This window comes from Apium graveolens, chromosome 5, assembly GCF_009905375.1.
Source record: "Apium graveolens cultivar Ventura chromosome 5, ASM990537v1, whole genome shotgun sequence".
Lineage (NCBI taxonomy): Eukaryota > Viridiplantae > Streptophyta > Magnoliopsida > Apiales > Apiaceae > Apium > Apium graveolens.
In genome coordinates this window covers 230566746-230591392 of record NC_133651.1, presented here as the reverse complement: position 1 = coordinate 230591392, position 24647 = coordinate 230566746, and the positions used below count along the sequence as shown (strand labels likewise).

Here is a 24647-nt window from a genome sequence, read left to right as displayed (position 1 = left end):
TCCTTTTTATCCTGTTACCTTATACTCAATTCATTCTGTATCTAGTGGATTTCCGGGAAAAATCAAAGTGTTCGGAATTGGATTCTGACGGTCTTTACATACACTTATATACAATATAGAGTACCAATAAAATCTCAGAATATCCATATAAGAACCCCTACATAGTGTGGCATGAAAAGTTTTCTTGTTCAGAAATATCATCAAAAACACTATTCATAAGGGTTACAAAAAGTTCAAAATTTTGGGGTTATTACAGAAACTCACCAAATTTTGTGTTATTTCTTATTGTAATGTAAACATATAATGTTACTTGTCATCACAAGAGGTCCCATAAGACGTTCACGTTGATTGAGATTATCATATGCTTATATTACTTTTGACTCGAAACCATACAACGTAGTGGGGTGATCAACCCTTGCACTTGTAATTGGCAAATTTTGTCTATTATGAATTTTGCGGGTTATGAATTGGTGCATATGACTATTATAGAAGCAATTTTAACTATATTATGATAAAGCAAACTAATGTAAACACGAGTAAATCAAGAAGATAAGCGCAATTGATAGAAGCAGTTCGCATAATCAAGTAATTTATAATGCAAGATGTCATGAATGAAAAACACGAAATGAAACTTCTTCAAGTAAAAATTCATATTAAACATGAATGAAACTCGATAATCAACTATTGATATGTCCTACCGACTTATTCATAAAATTCTCTCTATTATTAGAAATAACAAGAGGGATTTAGAGAACTTTACACGTGATAAAATTTTAGGTGTAAAACATTCCAACTCCTCGATACTTGAACGTAATCCATGCTAGACAATCGATAAGCTCCACGCCCGATGATAATATCTATAAGATAGGGTCCATCCCAAGTGTCAGCTAACTTTCTTGCTGTTGCGTTAATGGTGTTCTTGAACATCTTCCTCAACCATGTCGCCAACATGAAATGCTCTCAAATGAACATATTTATAGTAAGTGTTGGCAACCCTTTGTTTATATGACACCATATGTATCCTTTCCATTTCTCAAATTTCATCCACTGTGTCTATGTCATGTGCCAATTCCTTATCATTCATGTCTGATGTAAATAACACATATCTGGCAGTGGGCATTATGACCTCAGTTGGCAAGACGACTTCAGTTCCATAAACCAAGCTATAATGCGTCTGTCCTGTCAACGTCTTTGGATTAGTCCTGTCTGACCATAATACCCAAGGAAATTCTTCAGCCCACTTTCCCTTGCATGATGTCAATCTCTTCTTGAGGCTGTTGATTATAATTTTATTACTCGATTTAGCCTGTCCATTAGCCTGGGGATACCTTGGTGTCGACTTGATCAAGTTGATATTCTATTGTTTACAAAATGCTTCCATCTTATCACTTATAAATTGTGAACCATTTTTACAAATAATTTCAGATGGCACACCAAATTTACATATGATATTCTTCTTGATGAACGAGATCACCTCATTCGACATGACTTGTTTGAACGCCTCTGCTTTAATCCATTTAGAAAAATAGTCCGTCATGGCTAGCATAAAAGCTTTCTTTCCATGTGCAGGTGGCATCTTCCCCACAATGTCCATTCCTCACTTTATGAAGGGCCAAGAAGGAATGGACATGTTCAGGTGCTCAGGTGGTTAATGTATCATGGGAGCATGCCTTTGATAGGCGTCACACTTCTTTGTGTACTCCAAGGAGTCTTGCCTTATTGTTGGCCAATAATATCCCAAAAGTAATATTTTTAATGAAATATTTCTCCCATTAGTATGATTCCTATATTCTCCTTCATGTGCATCCCTCAAAACCATTTCAGCCTCATGATTTTCAAGCATCTTTGAAGTAGTCCCGTAGATGAATTTTTTAAAAACTCATCATCCAAAACAGTGAAACTTATCATCTTCATCCTAAGGGTCCTGGCTTCATTGTTGTTGTTAATTCTGATTCTATGCTGCAAGTAGTCCTTATATGTTTGAATCCAGCTGTCTATGACTTCATCTGCATTGTCACCGTGTCGATTGAGGGCCAACACCTCCATTTCATGAGCCAATATTTCAACAGTAGGTTTCATGATGTGTACAACCGGGATGTTGTTCAGACTAAGACCTTTGAAGATAGCCCCAAGGCCAACTAGTGCATCAGCTTGAACGTTGTTTTTCCTTGGTACATGTTGTATGTTAAACGTGTCAAAACAACTCATCAACCTTTTAGTGACATCTAAGTACATAATCATCTTGGGGTCTTTAGCTTCATAAGAACCGTTGACATGATTGGAAATTAACAGTGAGTCACAGTTTACATCGACGTGTCTAAGCTTCATGTCTTTGGCAGTCGTTAATTCCAAGATCAATGCCTCATACCCAGCCTCATTATTAGTAGGTTTGAACTCACAACATATTGAATATGCTACTATATTCCCCTATGGCGATTTTAGTACAAGCCCTAATCCTGTTCCATTCATATTTGAAGCTCCATCGGTGTATAATATCCAGTTTGGCGTCTGCCCTTGAAACGACTTGTTGAAATTCCTCCTCAGATGTCATTTGGCTTGGACTGAAATCAATCACAAAGTTAGCTAAGGATTGTGCTTTTATGGCAGTCCTAGTATCATATATAATGTCATATGTGCTTAAACTTATGGCCCGTTTTTCCATCCTTTCCGTCAATTCAGGTTTACTCAAGACAGTCCTCAAAGGAAAATTCGTTATCATGTATTCTATGAGATTAAAATAATGCCTTAGCTTCGTTGAAGTCATGGCCAATGCAAGTACTAGTTTTTCAAGAGATGTGTACATTGTCTGTGCATCCACTAGGCTTTTGATTACATAACAGACGGGTGATTGGACGCCTTCATGTTCTTTGACAAGCTCTCCATTCACAGCGTGATAAGTAACATATAGCTAGACATAAAGGTCTTAAGGTTTTGATAAGAGTGGAGGAGTGCTGAGATAATTCTTCAAGTCATCCAGTGTAGCTTCATGTTTTTCCGTCCATATGAACCCCTTATTCTTTCTCAAGACGTCATAAAAGAGCTTTCACCTATCCGATGATCGAGAAATGAACCTGTTCAAGGCTGTAACCCTTCCCGTCAGTTTCTGGATGTCTTTAATATTAGATGGGCTCACTACACCATTTATGACCTTTACCAAAACTTTTTTTTGATATTACAAGCAAAAATATTTCCATAAATCACTAAAATTTGGTATGAGATAATAATTTTTTGTATTGCAGTACAGGGATAGTCGATGTTAGCATAGACATGACAAAATTTCTCTTACAACATAAAATATAGTGTTAATATTGGTATTAGATTTAGTGTTACAGTAAGACTAAATATTTAGACGGCATAGAAATGGCAGGCCAAATTTTGACAAAAAAAATTTTTTGTAAAATTTTGATCCGCTTTTATATTGTAACTAGAATATACGCTCACATTTACACAGTTATAGACTCACATATGTACACACACTCTCTTATCCAAAACTCTGTCTAAATTAGGGTTCTAAATTCGCTCGAAGAAATTGAGCTTTCTTGCAAGTCGCGGTTAGATATTGGAGATTGTAATTAGGGTTCTAAGAAATTTGAGGCTTTCTTCTCAAACGGGTTCAACAAATGGAGTTTGTATTTGGGGTTCTAGTAGTCGCTTTTTTGGAGTAAATTAGGGTTCTTGTAGTCTATTTATTCTAAAATTTGGAGTTTTCTTATTGTTCAATTCAAAAGTGTGTCGGGTATGGTCTTATTTTATTCTCGGATTTGTGTGTATATCTTCATGTGTGCTCATATCTCTCTGCGTAATTATCATTTAGTCTCTTATTTATGCTCTTTTTTGTGTTTGATTCAAAAGTGTGTCGGGTATGTGGAAATTTATGTGTAAAAAATGCTACCCTCATTCATCTTCATGACAAAAAGGTTGTTGAATTGGAATCTGGTTGCGGTTTGGTTAGGTAATTATATCCCCCCCTTATACTTAAATATCGTGTTCTTATATGCATTTTAGACATACCTTTTGTTGTTCTAGTGTAATTCCCCTTTTTTATTATTATTATCAGGGGCATTGCAGCTCTATTAAGGGAACACGTTCTTCTAACCGATTTTCCAGATAGGCTAAAGCTCCTTAAAAAGAACGTCCAAAAAAATTTGTATGCAAATGTGCAAGTTTCTGCAACTGTTATTGAGCTCACTTGTGGAGATCACCCTCATCCTAAGCTCATGAATCCATCACCTGATTATGGTAATTGTGCTTTTAATGTTTATATTAAGAGATACAAGTTGATTTTATTTTGGAGTTGTAGGTTGCTATAAACTTGTTACTTGTTCACACTTTGGATAAAATAGTACAATTTTAATTGACCAATAGTAAGTCCCCTATCTTATGTTTTCATATATTTAAGTTGTATGAAAGATGGTATGAAGCTGCATTAAGTACCCAATTATGTTATGACATCAAGACATAATATCACATAATTTTGGTTATTTTTCCCCACAAATTTGTATTACCTTTGAGAAAATTGTTCTTTTTCTATCAAATATCAATGCAAAGATGTCGTCATTGGAGCAACATAGAGTGCAACCATATATTGTATGTTTCATAGTAGCAACCATCAACCAGTAACTAACGGACCACATAGAGCACAACACTATTAAGCTACTCAAATAAAATATTTTATATATGTCTAGATTCATAGATACTAGGTCAGTTGTTAGTGATAAGATTGTTTCTTCTGTCGTATGAAAATATCCTTATTCATCATATGCACTGTTACAAGTGTATGGTTGGTGCTACAAAACTTTATCTTGCACTAATCAAAACAAAGGATATTATAAAAGAATATAATATCTAAGGATGAACTTTTTCTTGTCACTTTTTTAACTTTGAAGTACCTTATAAATGCTATTGTAAAAGATAGTCATAAAATGCTCATTCGCTTATAAAAATGCTTCAGGGAGTCTGTTTTTAAGCTTACATTTGCTGGAATTTGCATGGCCCTAATTTACATATATTTTTTGTCAAAAAATTATACAGTGCTCGGTCCAGATGTGATTTATAGTGAGGAAGTAGTGATACATTTGATCGAAACATTTGTAGAACTTTGTGAATCCCAAACAATGATCATATTGGCAGGAGAATTTCGAAATGGTAGAAATTTCAGTTTTGGTACTAAATATCACAGTAATTTTTTATACCATGATGTAAAAGACTTCTTTATTTGCAGATGTCATCCTAGAGTACTTTTTAGAACCAGCGATGAAGGTTTGATTCAAATTTGGAGCTTTTTTCTTGTTCAGTGTCAGGTATGCTCTTATTTTATTCTCGTATTTGTGTGTATATCTTCTTGTGTGCTCATATCTCTATGTATTATTTTTATTTAGTCTCTTATTTATGCTCTTTTTTGTGTTTGATTCAAAATGTGCCGGGTATGTGGAAATGTTTTGCAGTCTATACTCTGCTTCCTGATTTATTTTTCTTCTACTGACTTATTAGTATTTATTTTATAAACGTGAGTAATTAAACTTCTTAGCTTTATGTGACACAAACATATTTATATAAAAATATGTTGTACCAACTGCATACGACTCCAACAATGCTAGTGAATGGCTCATTTTTCAGAGAATTATCGCTAGAGATTTTAAATTTCCAGACTACTTTTCCAGTGAATCTAGAGACTTAATTGATCGGTTATTGGTGAGCTATATGTTATGTCTCTATATCCTTTTTTTGTACAGTGCAAGAGAGAGGACTCTTGAGGTTGTTCAAAGGATTTGACTAGCCTTTCTTGGACTAATTACACTCTACTTAGATCCAACATAAAACACAAATTATTCGTTCTTCTAACATTCTAGGGGAAAGAAGCCTGTATATTTTAAATTAGATAAAAAAATTGGTTCAATAAGTCCTAAACTCATAATATTTTATGCCACCTAAGCAGCTATTAAAAGAAAAATAACTTGTTTAAATTTTAATATCTTGCATCTGGTTATTGTATTTGCCTCAAATGCATGACTAGTTCATTGTAAAGCTACATTAAAGAGTCAAGGAGGTTATTGTATATGTCAACAATTTATAAGTTTTCTACGAAAATATTCTATTTAATTTTATAATTTTCTGGGATTTGTGATATAAATCACTAGGTAAACCTATTTGTTTGCAGACCCCAATTTATGCTTGAGCTATAGACCTTGAGCATCTCTTGGATTTGGAGGAGGCAGGTGCAAAAGATGCTATTCTCGAAAATGAGCAAGTAATAAAATTTTATAATTTACTGTTGTCTCTTACAAGGAAACTTTCTTAATAATTTCTTGATGTTTTGACTAAAATATTATATATTGATGCAGACAAGTCAGTAACATAATTTCTTGGTGTTTTGACCAAAATATTATATATTGATTTAGACAAGTTTGCAACTGGGCTCTAAGCTTTTGAAAGGGCCTGATGTAAATTCTGATGATATTTCTTATCTAAGTCAGCTTGTTAGGGATTCTATGGAACAACAGGCTCAATCTTCTGATAGAACTGCATCTAAAGAAACTGAGGCCATGAAGTCAATGTAGGTGCATACTTTTACAATTGTTGCTGTCTAGTTATCCTGCAAGTACTCTAGACTTGGTGCTTACATAAGAGGCTCTTGGCTTATGAATTATTCGAGATCATCTATGTTGCCAAACAGACTACTTCTCAGTGTATCATGGAAACTTTGTTTAATAACCCAATGTTGTGTCTCTAACTGGCCTATATATGGCAACAGAATGTGTCACATCCAGCATATATATATAATTTTAATTAAATTTATATGCTTGCTATTTATTCATAAACAAAAATAAGGTTCTAATAGCTTTAAACTAGCTAACAGCAAGACATCATTGGGATGTTTTGATTATTTTTATATTTTATATAATTTTCTCTAAAATTAGTTAATATCAAGTTAATACTTTATATATTCTAGGGTCAAGATACTAAACAGTAACTAACAAAAGAATGTCTTCTAGACTACAGTGTGTTTCATTTCATTTCATTTCATTTCATTCAAAAATAGAGAAATGTGTTTAACATGTCAAATTTATGGAGTCACTTTGATAGTTTGTGCTAAAATATGTCTAAATGTATTGGTCTACAGGATGACATGGTCAAAATTCTCAAAACCGGAGAAAATGTTGAAGCGGCGAATAAACTAGTCTATGGCAGGAAGTTCCCATGACTAGATACTATAAAGAGGGTTCTCCTTAATGTTAGAACTTTAAATTATTTTGGTTTAACTAAAAATATGCTCAACAGTTGTAGCTTTCGGAGTTGTAATTTTTGGATGAATTTGCAAACTTTGTTTATTTTTGTTGACTTGGAATTTTGTATTGTGTTGAATTTGAATTTTAAATTTGAGTTATTAAGCTAAATATGTATATAAGTTTTTAGTGTTGTAAGTGTAACTAATAGATATTTTAAATGTTGGTAAAAACACGACAAAAGTGTTACAATAAATATAGAAAGTGTTAAAAAATAATATTACAATAAAATATACATATGTTAACAAAAGATTGAACTTTTTAATTATCCAGTGTTACAATAGCAAATATGTTGTTGCAAAAAAGTTTATTACAACATATTTTTCGGTGTTACCACACATTTAAAGGTGTTACGATAGAACTGTTGTTACACATGTATGGTTTTACCATAGATATTAAAAGAGTAATCATAGGTGGTCTCTTATAACACTTTTATATGTGTTACCACATATTCAAAAAGTGTTACCTTATACCCCTATTGTACCTATTATAGCAGGGGCAAATCCAACACCCGTAAATCTCCAAAAATGTAACCATAACCAAATTTTTTATTTTTGGTAACACTTTTTGGTTATTTTAACACTTTTTTTGGTGTTGCTACATGCTATATATGATGTAGTGGATTTTAACTCAAAGATTGCTTTAATCTGTTTTGGGCTAGCTTCAATTCCCCTCAGTATCACCATGTGCCCAAGAAACTTTCTAGAAGATACAACAAAATTGCATTTAGACGGGTTGAGCTTCATGTTGTACGCTTTTAAGATGTCATTTCCGTAGATCACGAACGTGATTCTCAGCGTTCACCGACTTAACCACCATGTCGTGTATCTAGAATTCTATTATTTGACCTATTTGATCTTTGAACATCTTGTTGAAGAGTCTCTGAAAGATTGCCCCAGCATTACGTAGCCCAAAAGGTATGGCTTGATTACAATATATCCCCTAATCTATAATAAACACTGTATTCTCACAATCACATGGTTCCATTTGTATTTGATTAAAACCACTTGACGCATCTAAGAATGTAAGCAACTCATGTCCAGCCATCGAGTCAACCATGGTATCAATATGGGGTAACAGATAAGGATCTTTTGGGCAAGCTTTGTTCAGGTTTGTATAATCAACACAAACCCTCCATTTTCCGTTCTTCTTTTGTAATATAACAACATTGGTCAATCACTCAGGATAGTCGACCTCTTTGATCATTCCAGCTTTCAAAAGCCTTTCTACTTTATCATTAATTATCTTGTTTATCTCCGCTGCAAATTTCCTTCTTTTTTTGTTGGATAGGGGTGTAAGTTGGATCAACATTTTGTTTATGTGTGATCACATTGGGATCAATTCCTGTGATGTCATCATATTCCCATGCAAATGCGTCCAGTCTTGTTGTCAAGAATTCCACCAAGTTTTTTTCAATTATGGGTGAGAGGTCTTCTCCTATCAAAACTTTCTTGTCTCCCATCTTTAAATTGACCTTTGCCAACTTCTCAAGTGTCAATTGATATTTGTATATATATAAGTATATGGGATTAATTTGTTAATATAAATGTTTGTGTGATTTGATTGACGCCAATTAATTGTGTGGTATTATTAAAATTTTTAAAAACAAGAAATACATTATTTGCTATTTATATAAGTTATAAAATACATTTTATTATCTAAGAAAAAACAGTTTTTATTTTTTTTATTAATAAATTTTGAATTGTATATTATTAAATTCCTAAAATTTTAAGTTATTTTATGATGTCACTCTTGTTATTTATGGATTTGTAGTTTTATTTATAAAATGTATTCTTTGTAATTAAATAAAATAATAATTATTAGATTACATAATTACCCTTGCATGTATTTCCACTCACATTTCAAATCAAGGATAGTTATGTCATTTTCTACCCCACTATCTCATCTAAAGCTTACCAATTTCCTAAACTAGCCATGCATGCAAAGTAGTAGAGTTGTAGGAACAAGGGTAGAGTGGTAATTGCATTTTCCACTAACTTATGTATATGGGATTAACCAAGAGTCAAGTTGTCATTCACACTCCACTCACCACCACCACTATGTTCTTTTCCTCCCTCCTTCACTCTCGACCGAAACACACACACACACTCTTCTTCATTTTCATTTCCAAAAATCAAGATTTCAACTGTAATTTCACTTTCTTAAATTTGATAAACTCCTTCCATACATTTTTGTGTTGAGATATACATGTTTATTGGATGATTTGGTGTTGCATGTAAGAGGTAGTTCAAACTCAAGTGCAAAACCTTAGTTCCTATGAACTTAAGGTTCAAACTAAAGAGTTAAATTAGCATAAAGGTTGTAAAGGGAAAAATAATTTGAGAATTACTCACATGCATGTGCCATTTCTCCCTCATCCATTCGGCTATGACTCCAAATGAGCCGAATGGAGTAGTAAGTTATGTTGCATGTTAAGTTTCTATTGTTATATGCTTGAATCATGATTATATGATGGTTTTCTTAGTATAAAACCTTTGCATGTTATAAATTTTATATAAGTATGATCTTGATAAGGTTGCATGTCAATATTCTTGGAATAAAATCGAAGTACTATTAGTATATTCTTGGTTAAAGTTGAACTAGTGAATGCATGTCATAATCTATGGGATTTTGAGTCTTGATATGATTTGCATGTAAGAGATAAAGCTTCATTTTGATAATAAAAGAGTATTGTAAGATGTTTACTGAGTATATATAGTTGGTATTATTTTTGCATGTTATGATTTGTGCTCGGTTTATGCTTAAGTACTTGAAAGTATGATTTAAGTAATGGTTTTGTTATTTTGAGTATATAATTCGGTTTTTGGTGCATAAGGGTATGGAATGAACTCAACCTTTAGATAACTTGTGAGTTTAGGAGAGTAAGTATAGTAGATAAGCTTGATTGATTGATTTGATGCTTGGTTTATAAGAGGGAGTTAAGGTGGAAGGGTTAATATAAGATTTGTCATTTTCCAGAAATTTGCACTAGTTTGTAGGAGAGTTTTTAATGGGTATTTGTTGGGAATTTGGAGGCCCAAGCCATAAGAAGTTAGGACTTGACCTATAGTTGATCCCAGAAGCATTAAATGTAAGAAATCAAACCATTTAGTTAGGTGCACAAATCGAATCATGACTTCTAGTCAGAACAGAGACAGTTTGAGCTCACTTTTAAGCTTAGAAAGTGATGTCATTGGTAGGCCCTCATTAGGCCTTGTTTAGAATTGATACTAGGGAGTATGTGGGAGGTTTTTCAAGCCATAGTTTGAAGGTTTAGAGTTAAAACCAAGAGTATAAAGTATTTTCAAATCAAGGCAGTTTGAGTGTCACTAGGACAGGGGGGAGCCATATTTGAGAGTAGGCCCAAGGAGGCCTAGGTTGGGCCTTGGTGTCATTCCAAGTGCACAAGTTAGATTTAGGACATGAGATTCCACTGTAGTAATTTGAGTGGAAAACTTTGAGTGGAAGGGGGATCATTGTCACTTAGTACCATTCGATGTCACCTAAGAGTTGCACTTAGGAACACTTTGTCTTTGCACTTAGCTTTTGTATTCTTAGAGGTAAGGCCTGAGTTGATCATTGAGTTTATTTGTTAGTAAAAGGTCAGTAGAAGGTTAGGCCATAGGTGTGGCTAAGTGAAATGGGGATTGGCTAATAAGGACACTTCAAATTTGGAGAGCTAGTTGGGTTGCACTAGACTAAATAAACATTTCGAGTCAATTGTGTTGGTGGAGCGAGATCATTCAATACTCAATAGTGCACCATTATTTCAATGATGTTTATTATATGATTAAATGTGTTATGTGATCCTAAATGATTATTTGGAGCATGATATGTGAATACTAAAGAGTTGAATGTGTAAACAGGCCTAAGTACCGATATGGGTCGAATTTTCTATAACTAGGATGGGATTCATAAGAATATATCTTGATGAGGTTTAATATTATTGTGTAGGCTCAGGAGAAGATAGTAAGCTTGCCGTCAAAGTCGAGTAGTGCTCCCGGTTGCTCCCACGATCAAGACGAGAGTTGGTCAAGCCTTCTTATGGCAAGTGTCGTGAACCTTTCTTGAGATATGATGCAAGTATTCCCTTATTCAACTTATGATTATTGCAAGTGTCTCTATCCTCACTTATCGTGCAAGTGATGTTTTCTTCAAACTATATCATGCAAGTTTCGTAAACCTTTCTTGATATATAGCAAGTGTTTGAACCTTCTTCATTTATATAATGTTATTAAATCATTTTAATTGATGCAAGTGCAAGTACCCCTATTTCCTTATGCAAGTATTACTTCCTTAAATTCTATAATGATGCAAGTATTATTGTTATGGAATCATTTCGGGTTGGTATTCTAAGTCGAGATTAAATAATTACCATACCCTGTTATCAGTTTTGCAATCTAAAATGAGGAGTATAATGTCTTACCATGTTCATGATCTATCCAGAGTGATCCCTACCTATTTACACCATGTTTATACAATCCAGATTGAATTTATTTCCTTGATCGTATCTTAATTAAAGTAGCAACCTTTAATATACCCAATTGCTTATACCGTAATGTTACCAATTCATAATCCCAGACTTGTCATTTTACAATGTACCTTTCCCTGAACTCATTGCTTTACTCTTGAACCCTTTTTGATTGGTTACCTATCGCTTTGCTCTTGAACCTTTTTAGATTGAATACTTATATCTTTGCTCATTGAAACCTTAGATGCCCGTATATTTGATCTTGTCACATACTTACGACATCAACCATTTTCACTTGATTATTTTCATAACCAGTGAATCATTCCCTTTCAATAGAACCTCAGAATGATTTCTTTGCCTTGATGATTCAATTCATTTGGCAATAAATCTTGTCCTAGTACAATTATTGTTGAAGTTGACCTAGAATCCCTTAAATACCTATATGATCCTTTCATGCTTTAAGAGCTTTTGAAGTGTTATTCTTTGGCATCTAATTTTTATAAAATGCAAAGTTTTAAAGTTGAATTGTCAAAGGGACAAAATGTTTTCTTGAGAATAGTGGATCTGGACTAAGACACGTGTCATTTCCACACTTATTATTTGAGGCTTAAAACCTGCCTCGGGATCCCACCAAAATTGTTTAGAACCCAGCGAGGTTCGGGATTACTTCGCGGCTGATCACCGGCTGTAATCCGTAGCGTCATAAAATGAGATTTTGATTAAAAGATTGTTTTCAAATATAAAATGATGATGTCATTCCCATGATATTATGAACTGTTCTACCCTATGTTTATATTTTGCTAGTAGAACTTGCTGAGTATTTGGCTCACTTCTTGTTTACCTGTATATCTTTCAGGTAGGAGATAATGGTTAGGGTGAAGCAGACAGCTCGTAAGTCCACCGGAAAAGAATCATCGAACCAATCCACGTACCATATGCGAGCTCAGGTAGTTAAGTGATCCAGCAGTGGGAGATGCGTTGTAATAAAGAAACTTTTGGTATGTAATAGTTAGTAATTGGGCTGTTCATACACTAAACCTAACGATCTTGGATAATTTCTGTAACATGTCACCTTTATAATATATGTCTTTAATATTAGCTTTTGTTGTATTAAATTTGGGGTCGTGACAATTTTTGGTATCTGAGCTAAGGTTTAGAGTCACTGGACAAGCCCAAATAGGTTTAGGATATATATAGGTATAAGTATATTAATCGAGAATGTAGGTTTTAATCGAGTCGGTCGCTAATAATCTTATATATATATGTACTTCTTTTGACAACAACTAGAGCATTCGTCCACGATTTCCCCGCCACCCGATACCATTCCTTTCTCCGTTTATGTTGGTTTGAGACTTGAGATGGATAGGCTTCAGGGCAAGTATGGAAAGTTGATGGAGCGCTTGGAGGAGACATTTCAGGATGCCCAGAAACTTAAAGAGAGACCGAGGTCACTAGTAACTGTGAGGCTTGAGACTCTGCTCAACCATGTCAACGCTAAGCTTGGAGATATGCCACCTCACAAAGACCACACCAACCAATACATCTTCCAGATGATTGCTGATGAGCTTCAAAGTGTGGTGAACATGCTTCACAAAGAAGAGAGCAAGGAGATTAAACCTCAGGAGGAGGATGACTTTCAGGAGGAGGATGACCCTCAGAAGGAGGATGAGGATGAGTTCCAGGAGATTAGATTCCATTTCCTTATCTAGTTGACATTTGTGATGGCATTGTAATCTTTTGAACTATTAGTTGTACTCTATGTTCCTTTTCAGACCTGATGTACTCTATGTTTCCTTTTCAGACCTATGATGTTGACTTTATTCGGCTATGATGTAACCTAACTCTATTCCTATTATTTATGCACTTTCGTTGCTTCAATTATACATATCTTTTTCTGCTTTTCTGTTTATAACCTTGAATAGCCTTGTTAAGAATTTGAAATCATATGATCATATTAATCCTGTGATAATCTAGCTTTGAAATATCTGTTATAATCATACCTGCTTGTTACCAATTTTCTTTTCATAAATATGCCTCCTAAAAAGACAAGGCAAACCAGTACTGCTTCTACAACCGACCCCAATATCCTTCAAATATTGGAAACTCTGCAACAACAAACTAATACAATTGCCCAACAACAACAAACTCTTCAACAACAATTACAACAACAATAATTTCGAAACCAAGAGAATCATGATCAACACCATCAACCAGATCCACCAGAACCACCTTAACAAATTGTGACTTTCAAAACTTTTCAGAGTGTGAACCCACCTTCATTTCATGACACCACTGACCCGGTTATATCCAACACTTGGATAAGAGAAATGGAGAGATCTTTCGAATTAATTCGACTTGGGAAGAACAGAAGACCGTATATGCCACATATTTATTAAAAGGGGAAGCGATTTTTTGGTGGGATTCAGTCAAAGCTTTGGAAGAAGTTCAGCCGGTTACTTGGACTAGGTTTAAGGAGTTAGTTTTGGAAAAATGTTACCCCTGATATATGTTGAAACAGATGGAGATGAAATTCCTAGAATTGAAACAAGGAAGTATGACAGTCTTGGACTACGAGAAGAATTTTACAGAATTATCAAGATTTGTGACCAAGTATGTGTTTACTGATGCAGAAAAGGCTCAGAGATTTCAACAAGGGCTCGAATATTGGATTCGAGATAGAGTGTCGATGTTTGATATTGGTACCTATGCTGGGGTAGTTCAGAAGGAGGCATTCATAGAGAGTAATGGAGCACAATCTAGGAAACAAAGAGATAACAAGAAAAGAAAATTGTTCCATCAGAAGGAGAGGTCAGAATCGGGATATCAGCAAGACAAGAATGTGAAGAGAATTGGATTCCAGAAAGGGTGGAATGCCCAGAAGAAAAAGGATGTGAACAAGAGAAAAGACAATAAAAGGAACCCTCAACATAATCAAGGTCAAGTAAATGAGGATAAACAGATAAGGGTTGAATGTAGGCATTGTGGGAAGAAGCATTCGGGAATTTGCAACAAGCTCAACATGACGTGTTATCGATGTAATCAGAAGGGACATTTTGCCAATGAGTGTAAGGTGCAGAAACCTGGAGTAACATGCTATAAGTGCGGAAAAGTTGGACATATCGCTAAGGAGTGCAGGTCAACCAGATTAATAAAAAACATGATGAATATAGCAAGCACTAGCACCGCGGTACCACCAGAAATGTTGGCGTTACCTCCACCACCTACCATGACTCCACAAGCATCAGCAAGGACTTTTAACCTGAAAATGAAGGATGTTGTTCAGAATCTAGAAGTGATAGCAGGTAAGCTTTCGATAAATAATATTGAAGCTAAAGTATTGATTGATTCAGGAGCTACAAGGTCTTTTATATCAGAAACTTTTGCTAATAGACTAAACTTTGATAAGGAGAAGATGAGTGAAGTAATGAATATAGTAATTGCTAATCAAGAAAAGGTACCAGTAAGTCAATTTTGCCCTCAATGAGAGATTGACATCTTCGGGCATAAGTTTCCAGTCGATTTGATATTTTTCAAGTCAGGGGAGTTTGATATAATATTAGGAATGGATTGGTTAGGAGAGAATGATGCTCAGATAGATTGTAGGTCTAAGAAGGTTTATTTAAGAACAAAGAATGGGAATAAGGTGATGTTTAAGGACAGAAGCAAGAGCGACTATTTCTCACCGCTATGCAAGCCAATAAGTTATCGAGGAAAGGATGTGAAGCATATTTAGCTTATATAGTAGATTCAGAAAAGGAAGTTCCTATCTTTAGAAGAAATTCCAGTGGTGAAAGAGTTCCCAGATGTGTTCCCAGAGGAATTACCAGGATTACCGCCAGATCGACAGATTGAATTTGAAATTAATCTTGCCCCAGGCACTGAACTCGTCTCAAAGGCACCTTATAGGATGGCACCAACAGAAATGAAGGAATTAGCAAGTCAGTTACAAGAACTTTTGGATAAAGGAGCTATAAGGCCAAGTATGTCGCCATGGGGAGCACCAGTTCTATTTGTAAGGAAAAAGGATGGAAGTATGAGGCTATGTATTGATTATCGAGAATTAAACAAGATGACGATTAAGAATCGATATCCGTTGCCAAGAATAGACGATTGTTTGACCAACTGAAAGCAGCAAAGTGTTTTTCGAAGATTAACTTAAGGTCGGGATACCATCAGTTAAAGATTAAACCAGAAGACATCCCAAAGATGGCATTTAGGACAAGATATGGACATTATGAGTTTTTAGTAATGCCATTCGGATTAACAAATGCTCCTGCAACTTTTATGGACTTAATGAATCGAGTTTTCAAGAAATACTTGGACCAGTTTGTTGTAGTATTCATTGATGATATTCTAATATATTCGAAGATGGAAGAAGAGCACGAGCTGTTGGATTTTTAATCGCAGCGGGGCATGGCAAAACACTTTTACACATATAAAATCCAAATAAAAGCATATAAATCGTGGTAAAAACATAGGGATCGAATCTAACCTTTAAAATAATTCGGAGACAACGATCAAAGATCCTTAGCAGTTGCTCCTCAAGTATGAAGCACTCCACCGGTATCCACCAAGAAAACGATGTTAAGGAGGAGGAAGGAGGTGGAGAGAATTGGGTTTTCCAAACTTTTTGGGTTTTTTGGGTTCCAATGAAAATAGGGTCTATAATAGTATATTTATAGGCAAAATTTTCAGCTGAAATTTTTTCCATAAATAATATTATTATTATCCCATTTATTATTCTCATTAATAATTAAAACACCTTTTAATTATTAATCCTTTTTCTAAACACTTTAGAAATAATTCTCTCTCTTGATTTAATTTCTAAAAATTAAATCCTTTAATTAATAATATTAAGAACTTTTCTTAATTAATTTATAATCAATTAAATCTCATTTAATCAATTATTAAATTTGCCAACTAATTATTTATTTCATAAATAAATAATTATCAGCCATTATTAATTAATTCCTCCACCATTAAATCATTCTCTTTTTATGGTGTGACCCTGTAGGTTCAATATTAAGCCGGTAGTAGAAATAAATAATAATAAAACTATTTTATCATTATTTATATAAATTCTCTAATTTATTAAATATGATTAATTAATTAATCACATTTATTCTACATCGTGAGGATACTTCTCAGCATATCGCGACTATCCGGATAATATGAATTCACTGCTTAGAATACCAAGAACCTATTCAGTGAATAGTTACCGTACAATAAACTCCTTCTACCCTACAATGTCCCGATTAAATATAAGGCATGGATCTCGTGTCAAGCCTATCTAATTCAATCACTTGCTTACCATTTACTATGCGTAGTTCTATGCAAATTAGAAACTCCTTTCTAATTTCATTCACTCTGGCCAGAGATTCCTGAACTAGCATAAGTGGATCAGCCTTGAACATTCGCTTCCTTCACTGGAAGGGGTAGATCCTTTATTGATCATACACTATCTTCGTGTACAAATTCCTATACCCAGTAGAGCCCTAATAATAGTCCCTGGAGACTAAGAACTAAACCAAAGCATAGTTCAGTGTACACAAGATGACTATGATGACCTCAAGTCTAAGGATACTTGTACAACTATCACTATGTGAACAACTGCTGACACGTGAGTGAACTCCATCAGTTGTTCAGCTGGGCGAGTCATGTTCAGTGAACTTATTCTATAATAAGCACCTACATACTAGCTATAGTGTCACCACACAAATGTGTATGAGAACAGACATCCTTCATAATGAAGCAAGCATAGTATGTACCGATCTTTGCGGATTATTAATTACCAGTTAGTAATCCTACGACCAGGAACTATTTAAGTTTAGAGTTATCATTTTTTAGGTCTCACTATTATGATCTCATCATAATCCATAAAAAGCTTTACTCTAAACTATGGTATATCTTATTTAAACACTCCAATAGATAGAGCCCGCAATAAAAACAAAACAAATCTTTTATTAATATCAATGAAATCAAAACAGATTACATAAAAAGTTATTCCTAAATCCTCATACATGATTGGACTTAGGACATATTCCTTTCAATCTCCCACTTGTACTAAAGCCAATCACTCTAGTATCTAATACCCATCTTGTCTTTATGACGATCAAAGTGACTTTCATAAAGTAGCTTTGTGAGTGGGTCTGCTATGTTGTTATGTGTTTCAACTCTAATTCAATACAATACAAGAAATGTTACCGCGCTCCCACTAACCCTTTTGTAGACGCATGGTTCATCTACGTTTTTGATAAAATCAAACTCTTTGATTGTCTCATCAAAACGAATGTTCCATCTTTCGAGAAGCTTGCTTTAAACCACATATGGTTCGTAGCAGCTTACACACTATGTTTTCATTTCTCTTGGAAAGAAAACCATCTGGCTATTTGCCAGATCTCATAGTCATAGTAAGCAGCAATTGCAAGCAAAATCCGAACTGATTATGACAGGGCTACAGGTAAAAGGTTTCATCAAAGTCAATCCATTGCCTTTGTTTGAATTCTTTTGCCACAAGCCTGGCCTTAAAGGTCTCCACCTGGCCATCTGCTCTAATCATTCTTTTGTATCCCGTATACATAGATTTCATTCCGGATTTCATGGCACTATGCCATTTCTCTGAGTCAACACTACTCATAGCCTCATTATAGGTTACAGGGTCTTCATCATGAATGATTGACAACTCATTGTCATTCTCAATGACAAGGCCATAATACCTCTCAGGTTGGCGAGACACTCTCCCTGATCTATGAATGGGCTGTTCCACAAAAGGTTGTTCAGTCAGAACAGGTATTTCCACTCGCTTTGTAGTAGTTTGTGCTTCTTGAACTTCATCAAGTTCAATTTTGCTCCCACTGTTTCCTTCAAGGATAAACTCCTTTTCCAAGAAGGTAGCATGTCTGGAGACAAACACCCGATGATCGGTGCAAAAGTAATACCCTAAAGTCTCTTTAGGATATCCCACAAAACTACATTTTACGGATTGATATTCCAGCTTATCTGGGTCAACTTACTTGACATAAGCTGGACATCCCCAAATCTTAACGTGTTTAAGACTCGGTTTCCTTTCTTTCCATATCTCATACGGAGTTTGAGGAACAGATTTGGAAGGCACCTTATTCAGTAAATATGTTGAGGTTTCCAATGCATAACCCCATATGAATACTGGAAGATTTGCATAGCTCATCATGGACCGAACTATGTCTAACAAAGTTCGATTTCTCCTTTCAGATACCAATCTGGAGGAGTCCACTGGGAGACTATACCATTTACTTTGAGATAATCTAGAAACACTACATTAAAGTATTCACCACCTCGATCTGATTGAAGAGTTATAATACTATGTTTGGTTGTTTCTCCACTTCATACTTATATTCTTTGAACTTTTCAAAGGCCTCAGACTTGTGTTTCATCAAACACATATCCGAATCCAGATCTATCATCTATGAAAGTAATGAAGTATGAAAATCCACCCATGGCTTGCATAGACATTGGTCCACATACATCTGTGTGTACCATTCCTAGCAAATTTGCAGCCCTCTCTCCATGTCTACTAAATGGAGACTGCAGTGCCACAATGAAGTGAGATTTTCATCATCCCTTTTCTTTTATTAGTTTGTTCAATCTGAAGTAAATTATGTCACATTTATACAGACCATTATTTAAAGTACCACGTTTATAAAGAATATTATCTCTAAGAATAGAACATTCATTATTCTCAATAATAAATGAAAATCCAGCCAAGTCTAACATGGGAATAATATTCCTCACAATCGAGGGAACAAAATAACAATTATTTAAAACAATAGTCTTGCCCGTCGGCATATGTAAATGAAATGATTCTACATCTTTAGCAGCAACTCTTGCTCCATTTCCCATCAGTAGAATCACCTCCTCTTCCTCAAGAGTCCTACTTCTCCTTGGTCCCTGCAACAAATTGCAGATTTGAGAACCACAGGCGGTATCTAATACCCAAGTAGAAATTTGATTTAATGACATATTCACTTCTATCATGAACATACCTGAATCAGAAGCGGTAGTCTCACTACCCTTCTTCTTCTTCAATTCTGCAAGGTAAACCTTGCAGTTCCTCTTCCAGTGCCCCACCTTGTTACAGTGAAAGCAAACAACTTTGCTCTTGGGGTCTTCAGCTTTTGGTGGAGCTGGCTTTTCTTCACCTACTTTCTTCTTCTTGGAAGGGTTCCTCTTCCTTTTCTTAGGATTGGAACTTTCACCAATTAGAAGAACAGAACTCTTCTTAGGGGGAAAATTCAATTTCACAGTCTTCAACATGTTGTGGAGTTCAGGCAGGCTGACATCCAACTTATTCATGTGAAAGTTCACAACAAACTGCGAGAATGAACTCGGAAGCGATTGCAAGACCAAGTCTTGGCTCATCTCCCCATCCATGGCAAAACCAAGTTGTCCAAGACGTTCAATCAAATTGATCATCTTAAGTACATGGTCATTCACAGATGATCCCTCAGACATCCTACAACCGAACAGCTCCTTCAATATCTCATATCGAGCTGCCCTCCCCGCCACATCATACAACTCTTGTAGATGCATTAGGATAGTTTGAGCATCCATATGCTCATATTGCTTCTGTAGCTCAATGTTCATGGAAGCTAGCATGATGCATTAAGCAACATTTGCATCATCTATCCACTTACGATACATAACATGTTCATCATTATGTGCATCACTAGTAGGTTCAGTAGGCTTAGGTGAGGCAATCACGTATTCCAGCTTCTCAATCCTGAGAACAATTCTCAAGTTTCGAAGCCAGTCAGCATAATTAGGACCAGTCAATTTGTGAGCATCTAGTATGCTCCTCAGTGATAGTGCAGAAGACATAATGTATATTATAAATCTGTAAATGATAAACACATAACAACACTTAGCAAATATTCGATTTCATTTTAAAAACACTATATGAATCGGGTCTTTATTCATAAGTGGCTCCCACTAGTTTACCTAATTTATTCAACCCCCTACATGAAAAATTAAGCATTCATAATGCTAGTGGGAATAGGGATCCTACATTCCATTACACAACCCCGGCTGTAGCATGAACCGCCATGTAATGTTCAATAGCAAACAACTCTTGTCAATTACATCTTATGTTATTCCCTAATCAAACTTTAGCCTCTTGAATAATTGAGTCTCGGTTGTGGCACGACAAACTCAATATTCTAAGTCAAGTCTAACCCAACATTCCGTACAGTTGAATCAGTCCCCAAAGGCCCACAGCTGTAGCACGTACCAACCTTTAGATTCTTATTCAATGTACACATCTCTATGTAATAGACAAGTATTTCTTATTTCGAAATCAAAGCCCTCGGCTGTAGTACGAACCGACAATGATTCAAAAATAAGAACTACTTTTCTATCATGTTGGAAGGCTATGACCGACACAAGCCCGTTGTGTCATTGGCCAATTACTACTTGATATTATTTAATTTTAGAGGGATTATATTACGTTACAATCATAATCATATTATAAAGAGATTCTTCCTTTTAAATTAAATATTTCAAATCAATAATCAATAATCAGATGATTCCCAGATCGGGTGGAGCATTGTCAAGAGGCGTCACTTAATAACCCTTTCTTACAGATAGAAATCTGTTGTTGACAGAATCATCCTTTCTCTCATATTGAAAATTCATATTCAATTACGTGTTTTACAAACACAAGAATCTCATGATTGTATTCATAATATTTTTATTAAGGTTATGAAACAATTTCACTATACTAGGTTGTCTAACAAACGCATTATGTTCATTTAAGTTCACCTAAATCTATCATCGCATGATAAACTAAGCATATATCACATATATAAACATGAATAAACATCAAGGTAGGCTTGTTACATCATCTAGCGCATTAGTCTAAGCATTATACATCTCTATGTATCACATAAAGCAATTAAAAGCAATTAAAAACAGTTAAAAACAGCTTTAAAACACTTTCAGAAATATAAACAGTTCAAAACTTTTATATAAACTAAAATTGATCACTCCATTAGATCCGTCTTGGAAAAACGAATCCAACGGTATATTGCACGCCCAAAAAGGAGTTACGAAACTCCCAGAAAATTAATTTTAATGTAAACAGTCGGGCTATAACGCAATACAGGAACGCGTTACAAGCCCTGTAACGCATTCCGGTGATGCGTTACAACCCTTTTAACTAATTAAAAGGTGTAACGCATTCCGTGAATGCGCCACAGGGTGTAACGCATTCCCGGAATGCGCGACACCCATTATTTATTTTTTCCTTTTGCAGCCGCCGCCGTTGCTTTCCTCCTCGAACGTCGTGCAGCCGTACCTGCTTCTGAGTCTTCTTCCGTGCAATAAACAGACAAGCAACAGAGCAGATATATTCTATATACATACTTTCAATTTATATATATATATGATTAATTACGAAATTTAATTGAAACAACTTAAAAAAATCATAATAAAAAATCTATACATCATAAAATTATGAAAAAAATACCTAGACGATCTACAACACTTGTAGAACCCAGATCAACATTCAAAATTATTCTGAGAAACGATTTCTCATCAGACAAAATTAATCCATGATATAACTTGTAAAAATCATAATTAATTCATACAAGCACATAAAATTCTGAAATTTTTACCACAGATCTATATGCATACAACCTAAGCTCTGATACCATTGTTGGATTTTTAATCGCAGCGGGACATGGCAAAACACTTTTACAATCCAAATAAAAGCATATAAATCGTGGTAAAAACATAGGGATCGAATCTAACCTTTAAAATAATTCGGAGACAACGATCAGAGATCCTTAGCAGTTGCTCCTCAAGTATGAAGCACTCCACCGGTATCCACCAAGAAAACGATGTTAAGGAGGAGGAAGAAGGTGGAGAGAATTGGGTTTTCCAAACTTTTTGGGTTTTTTGGGTTCCAATGAAAATAGGGTCTATAATAGTATATTTATAGGCAAAATTTTCAGCTGAAATTTTTTCCATAAATAATATTATTATTATCCCATTTATTATTCTCATTAATAATTAAAACACCTTTTAATTATTAATCCTTTTTCTAAACACTTTAGAAATAATTCTCTCTCTTGATTTAATTTCCAAAAATTAAATCCTTTAATTAATAATATTAAGAACTTTTCTTAATTAATTTATAATCAACTAAATCTCATTTAATCAATTATTAAATTTGCCAACTAATTATTTATTTCATAAATAAATAATTATCAGCCATTATTAATTAATTCCTCCACCATTAAATCATTCTCTTTTTATAGTGTGACCTTGTAGGTTCAATATTAAGCCGGTAGTAGAAATAAATAATAATAAAACTATTTTATCATTATTTATATAAATTCTCTAATTTATTAAATATGATTAATTAATTAATCACATTTATTCTACATCGTGAGGGATACTTCTCAGCATATCGTGACTATCCGGATAATATGAATTCACTGCTTAGAATACCAAGAACCTATTCAGTGAATAGTTACCATACAATAAACTCCTTCTACCCTACAATGTCCCGATTAAATACAAGGCATGGATCTTGTGTGAAGCCTATCTAATTCAATCACTTGCTTACCATTTACTATGCGTAGTTCTATGCAAATTAGAAACTCCTTTCTAATTTCATTCACTCTGGCCAGAGATTCCTGAACTAGCATAAGTGGATCAGCCTTGAACATTCGCTTCCTTCACTGGAAGGGGTAGATCCTTTATTGATCATACACTATCTTCGTGTACAAATTCCTATACCCAGTAGAGCCCTAATAATTGTCCCTGGAGACTAAGAACTAAACCAAAGCATAGTTCAGTGTACACAAGATGACTATGATGACCTCAAGTCTAAGGATACTTGTACAACTATCACTATGTGAACAACTGCTGACACGTGAGTGAACTCCATCAATTGTTCAGCTGGGCGAGTCATGTTCAGTGAACTTATTCTATAATAAGCACCTACATACTAGCTATAGTGTCACCACACAAATGTGTATGAGAACAGACATCCTTCATAATGAAGCAAGCATAGTATGTACCGATCTTTGCGGATTATTAATTACCAGTTAGTAATCCTACGACCAGGAACTATTTAAGTTTAGAGTTATCATTTTTTAGGTCTCACTATTATGATCTCATCATAATCCATAAAAAGCTTTACTCTAAACTATGGTATATCTTATTTAAACACTTAAATAGATAGAGCCCGTAATAAAAACAAAACAAGTCTTTTATTAATATCAATGAAATCAAAACAGATTACATATAAAGTTATTCCTAAATCCTCATACATGATTAGACTTAGGACATATTCCTTTCACGAGCAACACTTGTGGATAATTTTGGAGATTCTTAGACAAAAAAAGATTGTATGCAAAATTTTCAAAGTGCAAGTTTTGGTTAAAAGAAGTGCAATTTTTGGGACATATAATTGGAAGCGAAGGAATTAGAGTGGAACCTTCCAAGATTGAAGCGGTTATGAGTTGGGAGAGACCAAAGACTCCTACAGATGTAAAAAGCTTTTAGGATTGGATGGGTACTACAGAAGATTTGTGAAAGATTTTTCAAAGATCGCTACGCCACTAACCAAGCTAAGAAGAAAGAATCAAAAGTTTGAATGGAATGAGGAATGTGAAGAAAGTTTTGAAGAATTGAAGCAGAGGTTGGTTACCGCTTCAGTATTGGTACTACCCGATGACAAGGGAGATTTTGTGATATATAGTGACGCCTCACATAAGGGCTTAGGATACGTGCTAATGCAACACAATAAGGTGATTGTATATGCCTCAAGACAGCTAAAGCCTCATGAATTAAGATATCCAACCCATGATCTGGAATTGGCAGCCATAGTGTTCACACTCAAGATATGG

The 24647-nt window shown here is 34.7% G+C and overlaps 3 protein-coding genes across 15 annotated transcripts; 1 reads left to right on the top strand and 2 right to left on the bottom strand.

Annotated features, from left to right (window-relative positions):
* Positions 1 to 1033: 1033 nt before the first annotated feature.
* Positions 1034 to 1594, bottom strand: LOC141660782 (uncharacterized). Its single transcript, XM_074467766.1, has 2 exons — positions 1475 to 1594; positions 1034 to 1357 (listed from the first exon to the last, which is right to left on the bottom strand). The coding sequence occupies exons 1-2, from the start codon at positions 1592 to 1594 to the stop codon at positions 1034 to 1036; spliced, it is 444 nt and encodes a 147-aa protein (XP_074323867.1).
* Positions 1595 to 1809: 215 nt separating this feature from the next.
* On the bottom strand, positions 1810 to 2328 carry LOC141660781 (uncharacterized). The gene has a single exon (XM_074467765.1). The coding sequence runs from the start codon at positions 2326 to 2328 to the stop codon at positions 1810 to 1812; it is 519 nt and encodes a 172-aa protein (XP_074323866.1).
* A 1111-nt stretch (positions 2329 to 3439) lies between these two features.
* Positions 3440 to 7376, top strand: LOC141724924 (uncharacterized). 13 transcript variants are annotated; one of them, XR_012576937.1, is made up of 7 exons: positions 3440 to 3952; positions 4058 to 4239; positions 5032 to 5145; positions 5222 to 5300; positions 6158 to 6247; positions 6474 to 6557; positions 7121 to 7376. XR_012576937.1 is itself a non-coding variant. In XM_074527237.1 (5 exons), the coding sequence occupies exons 1-4, from the start codon at positions 3825 to 3827 to the stop codon at positions 5263 to 5265; spliced, it is 456 nt and encodes a 151-aa protein (XP_074383338.1). In that variant the 5' UTR covers positions 3440 to 3824; the 3' UTR covers positions 5266 to 5300; positions 6158 to 7112. The 13 variants fall into 13 exon arrangements, 2 of the variants coding, with proteins under 2 accessions (XP_074383338.1, XP_074383337.1); XR_012576938.1 differs by having other exon boundaries at positions 6470 to 6557; XR_012576935.1 differs by having other exon boundaries at positions 6474 to 6553; positions 7121 to 7375.
* The last annotated feature ends 17271 nt before the right edge of the window (positions 7377 to 24647 follow it).